At 38.4% G+C, this 22,275-nt stretch overlaps 1 protein-coding gene across 3 annotated transcripts in view; it reads right to left on the bottom strand.

Annotated features, from left to right (window-relative positions):
• The window catches only part of LOC311083241 (voltage-gated potassium channel subunit beta-3), a 64,261-nt gene that overhangs the window by 28,908 nt on the left and 13,078 nt on the right, over window positions 1-22,275 (bottom strand). The window contains exon 1 of one of the 3 annotated variants that reach the window (XM_084114640.1): window positions 21,790-22,275. This exon is cut by the window's right edge and continues 759 nt beyond it. The exons of the other annotated variants lie outside the window; for them this stretch is intronic. Coding sequence (XP_083970766.1) covers window positions 21,790-22,022 — 233 coding nt within the window. The 5' untranslated portion in view covers window positions 22,023-22,275. The remainder of the gene's footprint in view (window positions 1-21,789) is intronic. 3 annotated transcript variants of the gene reach the window in all.

Below are 22,275 nucleotides of genomic sequence, written 5' to 3'. Positions count from 1 at the left end.
TTTGTTAGGTAAAGATATTTGCTAAAGACTTTTAGAAATCACACACCCTACCATCTACAGTATGTTGCTTTCTTTTCTCACTCTCTTTTGAACACAAGCTTTTCGTGTGAAAGAAAGAGCTTAATGATGCTGAGATCTTGGCTGATTCTCTTTTTCCTACCACAGGCCTGACTATAAATCATCCTGTTCACACACAAACACATGCTGTAACACTGGCCTCCGCAACAAGCATGCTGATCTAATTACTGATGTGTTTACACAGCCACTATGGTGTGTGTATAGACATGTACACAGTTGTAGTTTGTGAGGTCCAGTAAGAATCCATGTAACTGTGCTTTTGCACCCTTATGTTATTGCTGTAACTTATTTAATTAGTGGGGATTTCTAAGACCTCTAAAACTTTGCTAAAAAAACCTGTTACACACAATCTACTGCAAGCCTTCTGCCGTCTGATTGATGGTTCACACTTTTTAGCAAGTAAAAGGCCTTTTAATATAATTGTAAAAATTTGTGTCTTTTTGCTGTGAAACTTTACTGATTTATATAAAGTAAATGTAAGAACTTTTATATTTTTAGTAATATTCCAAGATGAACACTTACTGGAATAAAGCAACTTAGGTTAACTTAAATAAAAAAATTCTAGAAAAATCTGAGTGAGTATAATGTGAGTATCAATGAGTACACATCAGACGTTTATTTGTTCATCTCTAAATCATTGTATTGCATGTTTTTCCCTGCAAAGCACTACAGTGCTTTGACCATAAAATGAAGCATATAAATATCATCTTACTAAGACATATTATTGGAACATATAGAGTCACTACTGTTATTTATATGCATTTTATGTTAGTAGTCTGCTATACATCTATAACGATCTTATTGATTTATATTACTAGCAATCAAAATTTCATCTTATTTTTTGTCCATATAAATATCAGCAACTGCACCAAATTGCTTATTTTTTGCTCAGTTTTGGCTTCTGATTAATATCAAGGTGTATTTTCTTCCTCAAGTATGAGCTCAATATTCTCCAGACTATATGAGCCATAAAAGCCTGATGTATCAAAAAAAAAAAGGCAAACTTTTTTTTGTTTAAATGTTCAAAACGCTGTTCCGTTTCAAAAAATGTAAACATCTCACTTAAATTGTTGTGCCGATATTATAATTTGCAATGGCATTACACATTTATTTTCACGTGTAGTCTCAGACTTTTGGACCCCACTGAATATGATCACATCATACATCAGCGGAGACATCGTCATCGGGCAGATTCATAAAAATCAGAAATGCAGAGCACACAACACCATCCAGAGTCAGACACACTCCTCTCAGAATACTGCAGTGCACCACAACAGGGGAGAGAGAGAGAGAGAGAGAGAGAGAGAGAGAGAGAGAGAGAGAGAGAGAGAGAAATGTGAAAATGAGAGTGAAGGCAGATAAAGTGGAAATGAAATAATGACAAGCACAGGCAACATTGAGAAAATAGATATTGGGAGAGAACAAAGAGTGAAAAACAATGATATAGAAAGAAAGTGGGAACGATTTTGAAGGAATGTGGTGAACAGTGAAAGAGAGAAAACAGAATGAACAGAAGTGGTGGGAGAGAGCAGCTCCACGGAGTGTCTGTCTGCAAGCCGTAAAAAGGCCCATTCTGATTAATGTACTTTATAACGAGTTAGCATAGGCAATTATTGCACATGCTGAGAAGAGAGGGGGGAGGGGGGGGGGGGGGGGAGGGGGGGGGGGGATACGAGTGAGTGAGCAGAAGAGAGAGTTATGTGCAGTATGTATATAGTGTGCAAAAGAAAATATTGCATAATGTAATATGCTCAGCTTCACCTTCTATTTCCGGTGTGATGAATGAACCGAATACTTTATTATTTGATTGGACTGCCAAAAGTTACGATGAACCAACAAAACTGGAATAATGGAAAACACTGTATTTATTTCTGAAATGAAAATTGGATGCCATTTGCCAAATGAAAGATGTAACAAAGTAAGGTCACACATCATTGTAAATTATTACTGTTTGAAATTTTGGTCTCACTTTATATAAAGTGTCTTTAACTATGTACTGGCTTTTAAATTAATAATTTGATACAATGTAATTATTATGTTCATATATGTTTTTACATTTGCACTTATATTTTAAAAAAATCCCTGGATTTAATTACAGCTGTAATTAATTTCTGTAATTAAGTCTATAATTACACTGTTGACCTTCCCTTACACATTAACCCACCCGTAAACTTAATTTAATGTCAGTATTGACACCAGTCTTTAAAATAATTAAACCTCAGTAAATTAATAAAAGTTAAACATACATCCCTGGTGACGGACAGGGATGGCAGGAGGAGCCAGGGTTGGGCTTTGGCAGAAGGTCTGGGAGGAACCCGTGGACAAACTGATGGAGCCAGAGGCGATGGAGACCCAGGTGGAGCCTGTAGGCCGACGCACCAGGATGGAGCCACTGGCGGGAGGAGAACCAAGGTGAGTAGCCGAGGCGCACCTGGAGACCCGGAGGTTCGTTGTGGAGTCAGTGATGACTGACAGAGACTGAGCTGGATGGACGAGGGAGTCCGGATGAGTCCTAGGGCAGACGGACCATGGTGGAGCCGACGGGCTGATGGGCTGAGGTGGAGACATGGGCCTGGAGGCCCGAGTTGAAGCCGGGGAATCCGTAACACTGTGCCGAGCTGGTGATCGGGAGGCCCGAGGCAGAGCCGGGGGGTTGTGTAGATCTAGCAGCAGGGCAGAGGAGCTAGACAGTGAAGGTGGCAGATCCAGGGAACTGGACAGAACCAGGTGGGGGGTGGGAGCAGGGAGTCTGGCAGGAACATCGGAGAAGGAAGGTCTTCAGAAAGACAGCCAGATGGGACCGGCTTCTGGCTACGGTATGGACTGGGCAGCATGAGCTATCTCCAAGACTGACGTGGCGGCCGGCACTGACTCCGGGACGGACACGGTGGCTGCCTCTGGCTCCGAAGTGGGAGTGGGCTCTTACACTCGGTCCATGGCGGGCACAGGCTCTGGCTCAGGTTTTGTGTATTGAGCGTGGGGCTAACGGGCTTTCCTTAAGCCGGGTGCACACTGTGCGATTTATAATAGTCGTTTATGATTGTTGCTTCTCAGACTGTACGAAAATGATCATCACTGTAAGATCTCAGTTGTCATAAATGACACGCAAGTTTTACATCATCAATCAATGACACGTTCGGTGAGCTGCATTACACGCGGGATAGAAATGGTGGCTACAAAGAGGTCTCTAAAGTTAATTTTGGTCAAAATCGTACAGTGTGCACCCGGCTTTTACTCTCCCTCGCAGACCCTGATGGGGGACCCACAAATCCGCAGCACCCACTCTACATTAACAGGCGAACGACCCTTGAGGACCTTCCATAGGTAGGCGTGCCTTTGACAGCTCGTTGAAGCTAGTCTGGTGAAACACACAGAGGGAGCGGTCAGGATAGTGTGTAAGGCACACCAGGTCGATGTGATCCTCAAGGGAGCGCTCCCCCTGATCCAGAAGGAGGAGGCGCAAAGCTGGTATATCCATAGTCCTTTTAAATCTTTATTTGAGGTTGGTTCTTTTGTCAGGTGTAGTGGTAAGCACTCACGACAAAGAAGATTAAAGTAGACCGTATTTGTTCAAATCTGAAACATTCAGGAGAACATAGGAATCCACACAGGAGAAACACTAACCACACAAATCATAAACGAGAACCGACAAGGGACTAACAGGGAGTATAAATACAAGGTAAATATAACGAGAGACAGGTGCAAATCATAAGTAACCATGGAGGACATAATCGGTAACCAATGAAACCGAAAGGACGAGGAAACAAAACAGAATATCAAAATAAGAGTCCATAACCATGACAATAATAAGCCGTATTAAAACGCCATATCATTTTTGGGGGGATTCAGCAGAAGCAATAAAAGTCCATTTGGAACGATATGAAGGTGGGTAAATGATGACAGAATTTTCATTTCTGTGCGAACAATCCTTTAAATAATATTGTTTATCATTTAAAAAGACAAATAGCAAAGGTATTCCAAACTGTCTCTCATCTCGCAGAAATGTTCAAACTCAGTTAAGTGTAACTGTAGCTGCAGGAAAAACGAACCAGCATCGAAAGAAGTAGTACTTATGTAACATGTCTGATCAATCCATGTTCCATAATGCATTTTAAGAAAAGGTCCATTCCCTGGAACAAAATTTTTATCTAGGCATCTTATAGCAACATGAGTTTCTTCACAGTCGACAGTATAAAGCAGCTATTCGCTTGGCTAACTTAAAAGTCACAGTGCTGTTGCTGGGGGAGTGATAACTGCAATACTGTGATGCAATGTCTAAAGCTATAGCAGACATAACGGAGGAATATATTTAATGATATAGGACAGGAATGAGACTGGAAGATATTCCATGACACACTAAAAAAAAATCGGATGCAATTAAATATGAGTCACCATATGCCTGTGAGAAGAATGTGATGAGATTGATTTGCTTACTGTGATAAAACAGATCTGTTTCATTTAAAGGGGTGGTTGATTATGATTTCACTTTTCTAACTTTAGTTAGTGTGTAATGTTGCTGTTTGAGCATGAACAACATCTGCAAAGTTACGACGCTCAAAGTTCAAAGCAAAGGGAGATATATTTGCTTTTAAAGAAATCATTTTTTAAGGACTACAACAAACGGCTGGTAGAGACTACACAAGCTTCCTCCGTCCACTAACCCTAGAGTTTACATAAACCCCGCCCTCGGGAATGCGATTTATAGATTATCAAGACAGAATATGCTAATCAATGACTAAAAGATAACTACACATAAGCTACATAAATTCATCCACTAACCATTCAGAAATGTCCTGTTGTTTCTACATGTTGCCACTTCTTGAGTCTCTCCATCATTGACTCCGTTGACATCATCTGACTCCGGTTTGAACATAAAAGGCTAATGCCCGTTTCACACATACTCCGTGTGCAGTGCGTGTGCGGTGTGTGTTGCAGTGCGTATGCGGTACAGGAGCAGCATGCGCTATGTGCTTTCATATACGATGCGTTTGCAGTTCGTAACTGATCCGCGGCTGTACCACAAACACATACTCAGTATTTTTATTTCCAGAAGTTATCAGCAACTTTTATTTAAAAAAAAGTTTTGTCAGCATTGCGATTCTCTTTGTACACATACACTCTTTCACTTTTAAACACAATTTAAACAACGTATTATTGAATGCATTACATCTAGATTATATATTAATTTGCTCAAGCAAGTGGTAAAATATTTAACCATGTACTTATATTAAAATCGCATACATTTTAAATTAAAATTTAAAATTGACAAAAACAGCATCTTTTCTTTTGCATAATTTAAATCTTTATACAATAAATCTTGCATGTCACAAAGAACTTGTTTTTCCACCTCCACGAATGAGACGAGTGTCGTTCATTATGTCGCCTTGTTGAAGTAAATTGTAGTTTTCCTTGCTTGACCCCGGTCTTAAAGTAAAAAGATGACTGTGAAAAATAGTAGTATTTAATTAAATGCATTTATGGTGAGATTATTATATTTTCATGTCAATCTGTGTTCATTTTGACCACGAACCATGCGCTGTCACTTTAATTCAGTGCGTACAGCACAGCAAAAATAGACTCGGTGCGGAAACGATCTCTGCACTGCTGTATACGCACCGCAACTGGAACGGATCGCCGGACCGCATTTGCGTGCAGTGCGAAAGCTCTAACCTGTTAACATGGGTACGGAAAAAAATACACACCGCCTACGCACGGCAAATGGAGTATGTGTGAAACGGGCGTAAAAGTTTTTGAAATTTCCAGTGCATGTCTGTGTGAGGTAAAAGGCCATGAGCTCTTGAAGCTCCGCCCTCTGTGCCGGGAGCAGCAGCTCATTTGCATTTAAAGGAACAGACACAAAACGGTGCGTTTTTGCTCACCCGCAAAAAGTGACAATTTTAACATGCTAAATAAAAATATCTGAGGGTTATTTTGAGCTTAAACTTCACATACACACTCTGTGGACAAAGACTTATTTTACATCTTGTGAAAAGGGCATTATACCACCCCTTTAAATGACTGTTAAAGGGGTCATATAATGGTACATGCACTTTTACAAGTTGATTGTACTGAAATGTGTGTTGGCAGTGCCTGTACACAACCATCATAAAATGATAAAAATCCATCCAGTGGTTTTTTTTTTTTTTTACATCTTCTTATATGTTTCCTCCTGTCTCAAATCAAGCTGTTCGATATTGTGACGTCACAATATCGACGCCCCTCCCACGATGGCTGATTGACAGCAGCGTTTCAAACACAGACCCGCCCTCGCGCCCTCGTGAGCGAGCTGTCAATCATAGCACGCACCGACCGGCGCGTTCATTGTTGATAGCTGGAGTGCTGAGTAGAATGGCGTCTAACGATTGTGGTGTTCTGTTCTTGGGTGTAATAACGAACACAGCAGTCATATTGATGATGTTTCTAAATCCGTACAGCTGAAGAGGCAGTGGCTGAGTTTGTTTTCGAAGGGAATATTCCCCACGATCAACGTCAATGCTGTCATGTTTGCGCGAATCATTTCACCAGACTCGAGACTGCTTTACAAACGAGGGTCAGTATAAAGCTGTTTTTGCTAAGAAGCTGCTCCAGAAAAAAGGATCAGTACCAACTATTCGTGTTCCTGCTGTACCTCCAGAAGAACAAGTGAGTGTAACGTTTTATTGACCTTTATATTAATCTTTATATTAACAGTGGCGGTTCTAGGGGGGGGCCTCTGGCAGCGCAAACAACAGCGCATTTTATAAAAAAAAAAAAAAAAAAAAAAAACAGCGCATTTTATCAGTTGCGGCGCCTTCATCTATAGGCTACACTGCAGCACGACGTATATTCACATCAAATGTTAACGCAGAGGAACGGGACACTGCAGTTCACAAAAGTTCATTATTTGCATGTGCTTTAAAGCCTTGCCGGTTAAACGTCATTCGCTGCTGATGCGCTGTTCAAATATGCGCTTTACTGAGCGCGTACACTCGACGCGCACATGCACTAAAAGCCTGTTACTGGACTAAGTTATCTTTTGAGTCTTATATTGCGCTAATACTGTCAAATACAGACAATGTTTACATAAAGTTGGTTATGTCTAAAGTGAAAGCAAACAGAGAAAATTAATTAAAATCTGCTTGTCATATGCGTGTATATTAGACGCGTCGCGTGCAGTTCTTAAAGAGACAGTAGCCCTAATAATAAACATGCTGCCGCTTGTCCTTAAAGAGATAGTTCACCCAAAACCAAACAGTTGTTGGTCCCCATTGACTTCCATACATAGTAGGAAAAAAATATACTATGGAAGTCACAGGGGTACATCAACTGTTTAGTACTCACATTCTTTCAAATAACGTTTATTTTCAACAGAAGAAAGAAACTTATTCAGGTTTAAAACAACTTAAGAGAGTAAATTATGACTTTTTGGGGGGAGAACTATCCCTTTAATGTTAATAAAACAACAAAACACACAGAGGAAATCATTCACTGCTCTTGACTGGAGCTTTAAGTCTGTTGTGTTTTATTTTCATATTTGTTCCTTTAATTACTTTCTTCAATTCTACTGTTAAATACACCTATAGCTGAAAAAATAAAGCACTGTTTATTTCATTTGTATATTAAGTTGTGTATGTGTAATATGTATCTCTGTTCTTAATTTTTAATAACAAAGAAAATAGTGACAAAGATTTTTATCTTCGCCACTCTGGCCTAAATGTCTGCCATTCTTTTTTATTTTATATTTTGTTACCTATAAGGCTTTGTTTTTAAAATAGGGACATTAGTTTGGCTGTAATGCTCAGTCACATGCAAAATAGTAAAATCGTGATTTTCCTGAAAAAAAAAAATTGTGATATGATATTATTGCCATATCGCCCACCCCAGGTGTAAAAAAGTGCCTAGATGTGCTTAGATGCTAAAAATGTGTTATTATTGATCATTATATCACACTACAATTAAACATAATGAAACATTCATTTGAATTGAAATTGTTTTATTAGCTTAGCTAATATAATTTATTAGCTTTTTCTAGAGATTGCAGTCATGCATGACATGGTGAAAAATGACTTGAAATAATACTGAAAATAGGTTAAGATGAATGTTAAAGGTGTGCCCCCTAAAAGCACAAGTGGCCCCTGCCTGGCCCCCCCAGTTACTGTGGTCTAGAACCGCCACTGTATATTAATCTTTGCAAATAGCTTGCACGCTTCACGATGAATGTGGCTATTTTTACACTCAGGGTACATTATGGCATGTTTTCTATGTACGACGTTCTCAATACATAATCCCACGTTTATAATGAACAACGCGTTATGGTTTTTGTATTATTATTTTAAACGGTGTACGCACAGAACAGAGGGGCGGGGTGAGCAAAGCTCATTATCATTTAAAGACACATGCACTGAAACGGCGTGCTGAAAACAGAGCTGTTTTTGACCAGGTAAAATGAGTGTTTTCTTACAATACTAATGAGAATTTTTAATTAAAGTATATTACAAACTTTTAATTTAGACCCTAAAGAATCATATTAGCTTGTACAAAAATGACATTATATGACCCCTTTAACACCCAGTAGCTAGAACAAAAACCGAAAACACTAAAACCCAAACATTAATGTGTAAAGAGCGATCAGAGTTGGAGTACTGGTCTTGTGGTGCACTCTGGAGGTTTTGGTCTTGGGGTTAAGTCAGGGTCTAGTTCTGGACCTCAAGGGTTCTGGTTTTGGTCTGGGTCAGGGGATCTGATTTGTATAGACACACAGGGACGTCGTTAGGCCTATTTTAGGGGGGCTGAAGCTACCCCAAAATGTTCCTAAGCCCCCCTAAATGATAATAAGAACAACAATAATAATTCGATTTATCAATAACCGTATCCTCATTCATATTTAGACGCAACAAATGATATCCAGCTACAAAAAATAGCCGAAAAGTCGGAAGTTGGACAGAAGTACAAAGTCGCTGCCAACTCTCACGCATTCACCGTGAGTCCGTGACACACACGAAATTGACACTTTTCACACGCTCTCACACCACACATCCATTTTCTCACGCACAGAAAAATCGCGAAACAAAGAGGACACGGAGACCAACAGACTAGACAGAGCAGGTTACTTATGATATAAAAGAATCTCAACTATCAGATTCTGTCACTTTTATTACGAAATTCAAACAATAAATACTGTCTTGGTGTTTGTAAATGTTAGCCTACGTGACAAATCCCTAGCGCACGTGAACCGATCATCTCTGCTAGTAAAAAAAAAAAACACTGTTGAAAGATACAGTAGTAGGCTACAACTTACCGAAATGTATATTCCTCATACATAATATCGATCAATCAGTGTTTTTTTTTATCAGCGTGAAGAGGTCAGTAACATAGCTGGAGAACAATTATGTCACATTTACCTCAGGAAAGCCATTTAATGAACATAATATAGGCTATAGCACGTAGTTGGCAAGAAAAAAAAGAGCTAGCCTATAGAGTATTTTGCTAAATATGTGTTCTATATTTATTATATTTTTACTTATATCATTAAATAAAGTTGTTGTTATTATAATAAAAAAAACACACATTATATTACTTACTTAGTTACTTTTAACCTTAAATAATACTACCAGCTGATAGGGCTGTCTGTTTACAGCATTAGGTGAGTTGTTTTTTTATTGAGAAAAAAATCTTGAGTAGGCTATCTAATATTTATCCAAATGAGTCAATATTAAATCAAATTAGGCTACAATAACTGAATTGAATTGAAATAATAAAAAAGCGTAGCTTACCAGAAAATTTAACCATGCACCATAACATTTACATATAATTTTACACTTATGCTATAAAGCCTGAAATGGGCACTTTTTGTGACAGCAACCCTATAATTTTTAATCAAAGATGTGGCTTAACTTCAGAATTTGAACTAAAATCAGTATCCTTATGATTGCTCTGAACAGTTCTGACTAAGTTCAACAAACATTAAATTACTTATTCATAAACTTAAAAAAATAATTAATAAAAATGTAAGTGTGACAGGGTTGAGACTAGGGTAACAGGGTTGAAGATGGTAACGGGGTTGAAGAGACAAATACAGCTTAACATATACATAGTTGTTTTTTACTCAAATTCACTGTAAGATTTTCTATAAACGCAAATTACTAATACCCTGGGGGCTAAGCCCCCCTTGTCTTCCAATCCTAGTGACGTCCCTGTAGACACACACATACAGGGAAATAAACAAATCAAATTCACTCTGTTCTGTTACCTCCTCACCCTTATGAAAGAGAAGTGTGCTTAATTGAACTGTACTCGTTCACTAGTGTAGGCCTACTTCAAATCTTAAGTATGTTATTTTTAAAAAACTGTACTTGCAGATAATATATTAATGAAACTGCACTTTCTAATAATGTCAAATTAAAAGTTTTTCTTTAAAATCATGTTTTAATAATATTTTGTCATGCTTTAAATAACTACACATATCTGATGCACTAAAGCACATGTAAAATACTTGATTATAACTTAAACTATAGTGTGTTAATCAACATTACATTTGACGTGAATTTATTTTATATTTTGAAATTGCAACTTCATCATTACAAATGTGTAATTACATATATTTAAATGAATTGCATACAAATTTCAGTAGAAATGACATTAAAGTATATTTTAGGTAACCATAAATGCTTGTCAGTACATTCAGCAGTGCATTTTAACCATATTTCAAAGACAATAATAGTCATAGTGAAATTAAGATGTAGCCTACTTAAGTCTTACTTAAGTGGGTCAAATTGTTTTTTAATTCTGTCATCATTTATTCACCCTCATGTCTTTCCAAACCCATAAGACTTTTGATCATTTTCGAATCACAACTGAATACGTTTTTAATTAAATATGAGAGATTTATGTCCCTCCACTGAAAGTTTATTTCTTTGAGACTTTAAAAAGCTCATAAAAAAGGCTGTAAAAGTCTTCTGAAGAGACACAATCGATGTATATGATGAACAGATTTAATTTACACTTTTATTCACATATAAACATTGATCAATGCACATACAAAGAGCACATCAAATATGGTAAACAGGAGCTTAGACATGCATTTCTGCAGGTATTATAACCTCCTCGGTTCGGATCATTTGAAATACAGGGCTTGAAACACATGAAAAACTTTTATAGTGCATTTTGTCCTTTTTGGAGCCTAACTTTTGATATATGAAAAGTGAAACATGGACATTCGACATATTTTGTGTCCCCACAGTATGTATTTATATATATAAAGTCATACAGATTTAGAACAAGAGTTAGGCTATTTATGACAATTAATAATCTTCATTGAACTAACACTTTAAAAAACGTTTCACAATGAATCAGACCCTTGTGAAAACATACTTTTAAAAAGAGTATTAATTATGGACATAAGATACTTTAAACGAATATACTTAAGCCCGAACTGAATGTAATGTTTTAGGACTTGTAATTGCATGGTATTTACAATTAAAAGTTGTAAAATAAAATAAAAATATATTATTGGAAATTAAGAGTGCCTTTTTGACCCACTAAAGTAGGACTTAAATACATATTTTTATAATTACTTTTAGTGTCTTTGAAATAAGATTAAAGTGTAGAATGTTATGTAATGATAAGTATTTAATGTAAACTAAAATAACTTTAATGTAATTTCTATTGAAACTTGTATGTTGTGCATTTAAATGTTTTAATTACACATTTTTAGTGATGAAGATGCAATTAAGTGCATTTTAAAAATGTAACCTTTAAATGTAATATCAAATAACACACTACAGTTATAACCAAGTTAAAATTATAACCATGTGCTTTAGTATGTTAGTCAACACATCAAAATAAGTGTACTTCTTTAAAGCATGTCGTAGAAATTTTAAACTGTATATTAAACTAACCATGTTTCTAACATCTAACCTTATTTAACATCTAACATTTGAACAGGATGTACTGTACGAAACCAATGGAAAACTTGTTGCTTTGAGTGTGTGCGTGTGTGTGTGTATAAATAACATGAGAATGAAACTAGACAGTCTGTTAGAATCTTGTGATTAGCAAATGAAGTCATCATTAAAACAAAGTTTGCTTTACCTAGTAACAGAGGGGTTTGCATATGAAGAACCAATCAAATAATGGGGAAATTATGTAATGCAGCCTGACATTTATGCCATACCTCTATATATACTATAAAAACTGTTGTATTCGTGTTAGCTGGTGGGATTTCTCAATGGAATTTGTCTGAGATCCTCCGGCCTTGATTCTTCTTGGGAGAGTTTCTCTGAGAACTGCTCGAAGACTCTCCCGGCCGTTATTAAAGCATTTAGAGGACATTTGCTGATGTCTGTCTGGTATTACTGCAGCAGGTCAGTTTAGGGAAACAAGTAAGTTAGAGTAAGAGACTCGGCCAGTTGTCAACTGAAGACTCAAGAGCTAGAGTATAAAGGTTATTAAGTGTCGATTGGAAGACGCCAGATTTTATTTATTAAGTGTCGATTTGCAGATGCTAGATAGTGAGGTTTAGGGAAAAAATCTACTACAAGCACCACAAAAGATTATAAAAAACATATTTAGTTTTTAATTAAAAAATGTACACTGAAGTAAAACCTTTAATTGAACATTATAAAAAAAAATATTTCTTTAAAGGTGCCCTAGAATTTGAAATTGAATTTATCTTGGCATAGTTAAATAACAAGAGTTCAGTACATGGACATGACATACAGTGAGTCTCAAACAGACATCATGGCTTGCAAACGAGCGAAGCATGGCAGTTGCTCAGTGTTTGGATGTACAAATGAACACAAAGGTATTTTTTTAGTTCCTTCATCCGAGCCTCTGAAGAACCAGTGGATTATGTGAATTTCTGATGTGTAATTGTTCAAGTTCAGACAGATAATCTTTCTCTCAAAGTCGTTCAATACTGTTTATGCATCAGTAAATCAAGCCAGTGACTAAACGATCAACTTCACGTCGTTTCTCTTAGTAGGATGAAAATAATCTTACTTAAACTGTGATTAATATACAGATAGCGATCAAAGAACAATCCCTTTTCAGTCGCCCAAGCTGTCAATCACAAAGCGCGAGTTTATCTGGACACTTGCCAAAACTCGTTATGAAATCAATGACGCTGTTACGCTGCACAACGAAGCTCTTACTGTACGTACATCATGTTTGGACTGGTGAAATCATTAGTGAGAGTGCAGAAACTGCGTTGCAATGATAAGATCTTCATTCACGCGATCAACAGGCTTACACTGAAGTCTCACAGCAGCCAATCACAGCAGTGGGCGTTTACACTGAAGTCTCACAGCAGCCAATCACAGCAGTGGGCGTTTACACTGAAGTCTCACAACAGCCAATCACAGCAGTGGGCGTTTACACTGAAGTCTCACAGCAGACACGCCCCTTCAAACAGAGCGTTCAAATCAGAGGCTAAAATCAGGCCAGGAAAAATGCCTTTTATTTCTAAATTATAACATCTAGTATGATCTAAAAAAACATACTAACATTATAAGGGCACCCCAGGAAACATTCTAAAATAATAAAATAATCCATGAAATGGCACCTTTAATATATTATCTGCAATTATGGTACATATACTTTAATTTGCTGATGCGTTGAAGTTCTTCAACTCATTCATGTGTGCTGTTGTTATCAGGGGTGCAAACACATGTATGGTCAAAAAAGAGAGAGGTAATCGAAGCCCTCGTCCCGCGGCAAATATCCAGATACTACATTGCCACCATCCCCAACCCACCCCTATAGGCACATAGAGTCAAATGAAATTTAGAAAAACTATCTTGCACTTCTTCTTCTTGCTTTACTGCTACTTCCTGAAAACAATTTCACCTGATGATTTGAATAGCTCTTTTTGCAAAGAATTAATAATTCTAGGATGATTGGGGTAATTGTGTAGGGTAAGCCTAGTGCATTTGCATAGAAACTAATAAACAAAATACAAATATAAATACAATAAAACACAAATACACGAGAAATAAAGCAGTGCTTTATGTTTTTCAGGTAAATTAACTGTATTAAGTATTAATACAGTTTATCTTTTGACAAAACGTGATTTTTCTCTTTCTCTTTTGTTGTTTGATTAACTTTGGTGACACAAACAGCTGCAGGTATATTGGGTGCTGTCCCTTTAAGACGAATGCGCGTATCTAATACCGGTAATGACACGCATCCGTTTTATTTTGACTGCGTTTACGGGGAAACTCGTTGAGACGGACACTGGCTTATTTTTTCGTGCACATGTCTGTTCAAACACAAATAGATAAGAAAGAAAAGGGAATTCGGTGTTCACGAACTTCACGTGCTGTCTGCGACTGCGTGGCTCTGTGCGCCGACAGACCATCTACATTTGGATGTTAAACATAATATATATAGCCTGATACAGCAAAGACAGCGTCGGCAGTATTGACGGCAAAATAGGCTACAGAATATTTCGTTCTGTAGGCCTATTGACAGGGGCAATATTTGAAAATCGATAATTAGGCCTATTTTTTAAATTACAATTATATATGCATTTGTCAAAAACCGAGAGACTTTCAAGCATCAAAATGTAATTTATTAATATGTATTTGCGCCTTCTATTTTGTCTGAAAACTTCCAACACTCTTGCGTGTCGCGTGAAAAATAGGCGTCGGTTGCGGTTCTATTTCTAGCACGCGGTTTCGGCGCGGCTCGAGAAGTGTGTGTGTCACGCAGGCATTGTGCTCTAACACAAGCTCTAACCAGTTAACATGAGAGCCGACATAAAAACGGACACTCCACGCCACGCAGAGAGAAATGTGATGCAGTGGCAGATCCAGACTTCCAGAGTGAGAGTGAGACAGAAACACTAGTGGTTCACGCTTGCGCACATACTGCTGGTTTGGCGCGCAGTGTTCTGATTCGCTTATTTCCTATTTACTTGTTGGTGGACGCAATCCAGAATTACTGTTGGTTAAATTATAATCAGACCCTCTCAAACCACCCCCATTAAAATATTTAATGGCAAATGAACAATTGATTCCCTCAAATGAAATGAGTTATCTCAGGTTTTAATTCAGTGCATTATTAATAACAGTAACATACTGTAGCTGCTCTTACAGCTGCTCTTGTTTTGTTGCTTTTACAGGTGTGCTGTATAATTTTACAGTATATTGTTTATGATTTACAGTACTCTTGTAAAATTTACAGGCTTACTGGCAACCAAAATTTTACAGCAATTTGTTACAGTGTATGAGTGCACATTCAATACAATACAATTAAGTGCACTTCTTTTTCACAAATAGGGATCAGAATCTGTTAACATGTTTGCCTGACAGCAGACACAGCTAAACCAGCACCCATTATACTGACACAATGACAAATCACTGTCAGCCACTTCAACCATAGGTACTGATATAAAAAATTATGTAATTATAGCTATTGTTATTCTGAATGCCATTAATGGTCTTACAAAGCAAGTATTCATGTTGGTATACATGCCTAACATTTCGAAAACTGCAAGCGGGTGCAATTAAATGCATTTATGTGGGGATGTTCTGAATAACATCTATTAACTAAACCAGAATAAAAAGACTATTGCACACTGTACATGCTGTTTAGATATATTATTAGGCGGTGTGCAGTGTATACTGCGTAACATGCAGTAAGCAGTACGCTAGACTCCATTCTTGCCCATCATGATATTCATCAGAGAGAGAGAGAGAGAGAGAGAGAGATTTGGTTGAGAGAAAGGAATGAGTGCACTTGAAACAGGTTTTGGTGTGAAAATACATTGACCACTAACTAGGTTACAGTGCTTTTGAGACTATATTAACTGAAAACTGAGATGACAGTTTATTGAGGAAAACTCCAGAAACACAATCTTTCTATTTTTACCAGCAAACTTCCACCCTCTGACTAATAATCTCTGTCACACACCACGGCACAGCTGCTGCTCAGTAGAGATGACTCCAATAATAACACAAAGTAAGCTAGATAAAAAAGTTTGTCAAGACAAACTTTGATGTTGGCTTTAGAAAGTCTGGCTTAAAGGTTTGGAGTAGTTTTAAAAGCTTGAAGTCTGAAGTTTTAAGCCCATGCAGATGTGTATGTGATTGCGTGTGTGTGCGTGCGTGCATGGGTGTGTACGAGAGTGTGTCATTGCGTGTGTGTGTGCATGCGTGCCGTGTTTGTGCATCTGTGTGCGCGAGCGTGTGTGTGTGTGCATGTGTGTACATGTGTGGTGCGTGTATGTATGTGTGTGTGCACCGTGTACATGCATGTGTGTGTGTGTGTGTGTGTACACGTGTGGTGCGTGTGTGTGGTGAGTATGTGTATGTGTGTGTGCATGTGTGTACCCGACCGCATGTGGTGTGTGTGAGTGGTGCGTGTGTGTGTGTGCATGCGTGTGTGCGAGCGTGTGTGTGATTGCGTGTGTGTGCATGAATGCCGTGTGTGTGCGTGCATGTGTGGTGCATGTGTGTATGTATGTGTGCCCGACCATATGTGGTGTTTGTGAGTGGTGCGTGTGTGTGCGAGTGTGTGTGTGATTGCATGTGTGTGTGTGGTTCGTGTGTGTGAGCATGTGTGTGTGCGCCGTGTGCATGCATGTGTGTGTGTGTGCACATGTGTGGTGTGGTGAGTGTGTGTATGTGTGTGTACATGTGTGTACCCGACCGTATGTGTTGTGTGTGTGTGTGTGTGTGTGTGATGCCCAGGAGGTGGCCACAGTCTGTCTACTGGTATAAAGTCAGGTCCACTTTGTTGCTTATTCTGGTCAAGCACCAGCACATAGGAAGTATAGTGTCTGTCCAATTTGAAGAATTACCATCCAGAGTTTGCTTTCAGGGCCAGGTAGATCAAAGAGACTGAAGTGCAGCAGAGTGGAAACTCGTTTAAATAATGGCTCAGCAATCACTGAGAAAGTGCATGTGCAGTCTGATGCTGATATTAGTACAACACAAACACACACAAACACACACACACACACACTCACACTCTCAAACACACACACACACACACACACACACACTCATACAAATGTATTGAAGTCAACATGATATTTTGAAACTCATTTCAGAGTGAAGCTAGATATTCAATGAGAAGAAAATAGGGTGTGGAACTGGATGTTATCCACCCAGAATGGATGTGGCATTCCACACTGGCAGGAAACAGATCTGAATGCAGTGGATTGTGAAGAACGACTTCCCCTCGGAAACAACGGGGCAGTTTTGGGGTGTGGAGTCTTCTCGCCTCCACCCGGAAAGGAAAGTAATTTCAGCAGTAGAGCAAGTACATTTTGATCAAGCATTTTTTTTTTTTTTTAGGATTACATGCGCTGATATTTGTTTGTGTGTTATTTGTAGGTTAGGTGTATTCTGTGAAATGCAATTATACAGCACACACATGCACATACTGTATTTCACAGTTGGACAATCCATGCTGTCCATTAAGTCTTTAAAGGTCATGTTTCACTGTCTGAGGAAAGCTATTATTAGAACATGGGGCATTACTGATTTATCCATTAGAGTCAACATGGAATCAAAATTGACCCTAATACACATTCCAGGTCTGACTGTGCAGGATTCTATGGAGGCTTGTTTTTGAAAAGGAATAAAAAAATAAAAAAAGGTAATCTCACAATAACCGCAAGATATAGACTCAGAATTCTGAGTTTATAACTTGCAATTCTGGATTTTTTTTAAAGATATAAATTATATATTTTTGCAAGAAATAAAGTCTGAATTGTGAGATAAAAAGTCGCAATTACCTTTTTTATTTTGTTATTCCTTTTCAAAAACAAGCCTCCATAGAATCCTGCACAGTCAGACCTGGAATGTGTATTAGGGTCAATTTTGATTCCATGTTGACTCTAATGGATAAATCAGTAATGCCCCATGTTCTAATAATAGCTTCCCTCAGACAGTGAAACATGACCTTTCAAGACTTAATGGACAGCATGGATGGTCCAACTGTGAAAATATGTGCATGTGTGTGCTGTATAATTGCATTCCACAGAATACACCTCACTAGGGCTGCATGATATTGAAGAAAATTGCGATATGCGATAACTCATAAATAATGCTTTAAGTGTGTAAAATAAACTTAAATTATCTTTAAAATATATTTAAAATTATATAACCTACATACTGTATGTTTCACATTCTTTTTGTGACGAGAAAACGTCCCTACAGCTTCTGAAAGTGAACATCAGTGTTTTACTGTAGTATAAGAAGTGTTATTTTAACATCAGTGTAAACCTCAGGGTTTAGGGGTTCAGGAAGGCCTTCATTAGGTTTATTTAACAACAGAAACTGAATAATCAAATGTAAAAATAAAACACGGCTTAGTTTTCACTGTATGAATGAAATATATACTGATTCTTATTAAAGCTACAAAAGTTATTCAGCCAAGAGCAGTGAGTGATTTTCTCTTTGTCTTTAGTTCATGACCCCAGTTATTGCAAGCCGTTGCGATATGCATATATATCCAGTCTCTGCAGAGATGCCAGTTATGGCGGTCTTTCCAGCTCTTAACACTGCATGTGCTCTTGGATGGTTAGATAGGCCAACATGATGGGCTAATGTAGAAAAAAATACTTAAGGTGATTCTGGGATGAATATTTTCTGGAAATCCTGCTTTTTTTTCATTAAAGAAAATCATCTTGTCTCAGTTACAAATTTGACTGAAAAATCAAAAATCATTTCACCCTTTTGTATTTATTGCATTGCATATTGTATGTTCAGGGGTGACAGATTGATAGGCAGACATGGTATTTATGACTGGATGTAACTTTTTATACTTAGCGGTAAAATGGCTCTCCAACTGACTTTGTCCTATCAGTGCGGCTCTCATGATAAAATAGTGAAGACCACTGGCCTAAACCAAACCCTACCCCTAAACCTAGCCATCGCAGAAACATGTGCAAAACACTCCAGGCCAAATTTAGCTTTTTTAACTAGTGGGGACCAGTAACATGTCCTCACTAGTCGGTTGTCATAATATTTCACCATATAAGTGAGGACATTTGGCCCTCACAAGTATAGCCAAACCTGCACACACACACACACACACACACACAGTTATGCTACAGGAGAGAACTCCATTACCCAACTAAATGTTTACATTTCCTGATGGAAATGTGAGTGGCACTTGTCTGTGCAAAACTCACTGCCACAATAGGTGACTGCCAGAGTGTTGCTATGCTGTTGCTAAGGTGTTTGAAGTCGCACACTGTAGTGCGGTAGCTAGAGATTTCTGAGAGTTTTCCAGAGCATTGATAGGTGGTTTCCGGATGGTTCACTCTCAGAAAATAAAGTACATAATTGAACCTTTAGGGGTACAATGGCTTGTCACTGGGGCTATACCCTCAAGGGTACAATATTGTACCTTAACCTTTAAAAGAAACGGTACATATATGTACCTTGAGATCCAATAATAAGCCCTATGGGGTACGTTAGTGTAGATTGTATCTTGGGGGACAGAAATGGACTCCTATTGTACCCCTATTTCTGACAGTGTTGATTACAAATTTAAAAGAGTCATTTTAATTTTAATTTAATTTAACCACATTATATGTCATTTTACTGTAAAATTCAATCAGACTTCTGGGTTTTGCCAATAAAAACTATGAATTACCATATAATTAGTATAACATATAACAGTCCCAGAAATTACTGAGTGACAACATATATGAATATATTTTCTTTAAACAGTTTTGTTTCTTCTCTTTTTTGTTATCAGTATGTACGTTGGGGTGTTTTGTGTTACATATTCTGTTGTTTAGTTAATGTTTATTGCATTATATTTAGTGTTGTGTGTTACTAGTGGTGTTTTGTTTTTGTGAGTGTGTGTATGATTATGTTCACCTCATGTGGTTTCCCCAAATTCAACTGAAAATGTAATTTTTGCAGTCTCAAAATTATTCAACCCTTTCATGGCAATTAGTACTTAGTTGAACACCCTTTTGCTGTCATGACCGGCTGCAAACGAGATGTATAATCAGACACCAGCTCCTAGCAGCGTTTCTGAGGAATCTTAGCCCGTTCCTTATGAGTATTGGCCTTTAGTTCAGTAATATTCTTGGGTTTTAAAGTAATGATTACTATAGCTTTTTAATATACAATAATTATATACAGGTGTGGCTTGTGTATAGGCAGGCAGGCTACCAAAATATTCATGAACTCGAAAACATAGATCCATACAACAGACTTCCAATAATGTAATTTATTAATCATAAATGCATTCAAAATGAAACGGATTTGTGTTGGCCCTGAGTTATGGAAATGACATGTAGGAGCTTTAAACACAGTGCATGCCACTGTAAAGACTGTAGGTCTGTCCCCCCCACAGCCTCATTTTCATTCATGAAAATAAAACATGTTGGCATCTACGCTGACTAAGGTCTAACCACCGGTCATAAAAACCCACACAAACCCCACAGCCTCAAACAGAGAGAAAAGAGGTGCATTTTCAGCTCTTCGGGTCCCAATAGACTGTACCCATTCACCTCACTACCACCCCCCGCCTCAAATTCATACATTTATATTGTAGTATAAGTCAAGTCCCGCCCTTTTTACATTTGAAAAGCTGTTTCACTCACTCACATATGTCACAATACAGAAATCAAGTTGGCCATAGTTAAAGTTTAAAATGAAACACTTAAAGGCTGGGAAGGTGATTTGTTCCAGAAAATCTTTTTGTTATGCTGGATGAAAGTCTCTTCACATCCTGAGAGCAATCATTTAGTTAATTAGTCTAAACGTATTTATACTGTATGTATTTGGAAGGCGTAGGACCATAAAATATTCGTCCACATGAAGGATAAATGGTACGATGTCCAACCAGCCTGTCAACGTATGTATTTCCATTCCTCCACGCACCTGCTCACACACACATCACACGTCATCAGAGCGTTTCATGACATGTCAGTCACTAAGTGCCATAAACAAACAGCAGCCGCCTTTTACAGTTCCTCCTGAGCCAAAACAACAAGCTCATGCTGTTCACACCATAACTACTGTAATTTGGAAGAGATGGAAAACCGTGACGTTATACTCGGAGTTCGTGACTCGAATTTATGTTTCAATGGCAACACTCAACGCTGAAATGAATCTGCAGCTGTCAGGTGGTACAGGTCAGTGCTCTTTAAGTTCATTATGTTCATTATGTTTATTGTAATGTTATGTGTTTGGAGACATAAGGTAGTTTAACGCAGTCTCTCATCTTGTGACGCTTTGCAGACTCTGCTGTGTGCGTTCATGTGTTTTGAAGGAGGCGTGGCTTTAGAGACGCTCTGAAGGGAGGGTGGGATCTTATGCTTTCAAAGCTAGCTCGCTATTGCTAGCCTCTCTGAAATTGCCTACCCTACCTTTAATGAAATACAGCATTGTTTAGTTGGACTCGGACTCTCCCCCTTTTGGACTCGGACTTGACTCAGACTCTATAGGTTAAAGACTCGGACTCGACTAAGGTGGACTCGAACCCAGCACTAGAACTGGTCAGAAAATGTAAGTAAAAGATGCGATTCAATGCCTGGCCCTTTGACATCCAGTTAGCCATTCGTTCAACTCACCCACAACACGAGCATTCAAGTGAGCACAAACACACTCAGTATTAAAGCGGCTGTCCCTTATGAATCTTTAAAGAAGCCATAAAACATCAGCCAGGGCAGAATAACCCAGTCTCAGACTGAGCTGCCACCCAACAGGTGGCGTTACACACACACACACATACACACGCCAGTTCCACCTGTCTCACCTGTATTTCATGCTACTGTGCCGTCCGAACGCCTCCTTCATGTGGGCGTGGCCTTGGGGCAGGGGTCGTGTTTTGACTGAGCTCTGGGGGGGGTAGTTGCCGTTTCCCCCCTGTCCTCCTCCTCCTCCTCCTCCACTACTGCCCCCTGGTGGAGGGGCAGTTCGCAGGCCACACAGCCGGTCCTCGCTGCGGCTCTTCAGATTGTGCTCCGTACAAGCAAATGAGACCTGCATCCTGACCAGCTCTCACACACTGTGTGTTATAGTTGAATCACTTTAGAAGATGTTTGTGCCAGTCTCACAGTACGTAGGTAGATAGATAGATAGATAGATAGATAGAGAGAGAGAGAGAGAGAGAGAGAGAGATAGATAGATAGATAGATAGATAGATAGATAGATAGATAGATAGATAGATAGATAGATAGATAGATAGATAGATAGACAGATAGATAGATGCACAGGGCAAACCTGCACTCAAGTCAGGTCT

Source organism: Abramis brama (genome assembly GCF_963993115.1).
Source record: "Abramis brama genome assembly, chromosome: 5".
Classification (NCBI taxonomy): Eukaryota; Metazoa; Chordata; class Actinopteri; order Cypriniformes; family Leuciscidae; genus Abramis; species Abramis brama.
This window is presented reverse-complemented; position numbering and strand designations above follow the sequence as displayed.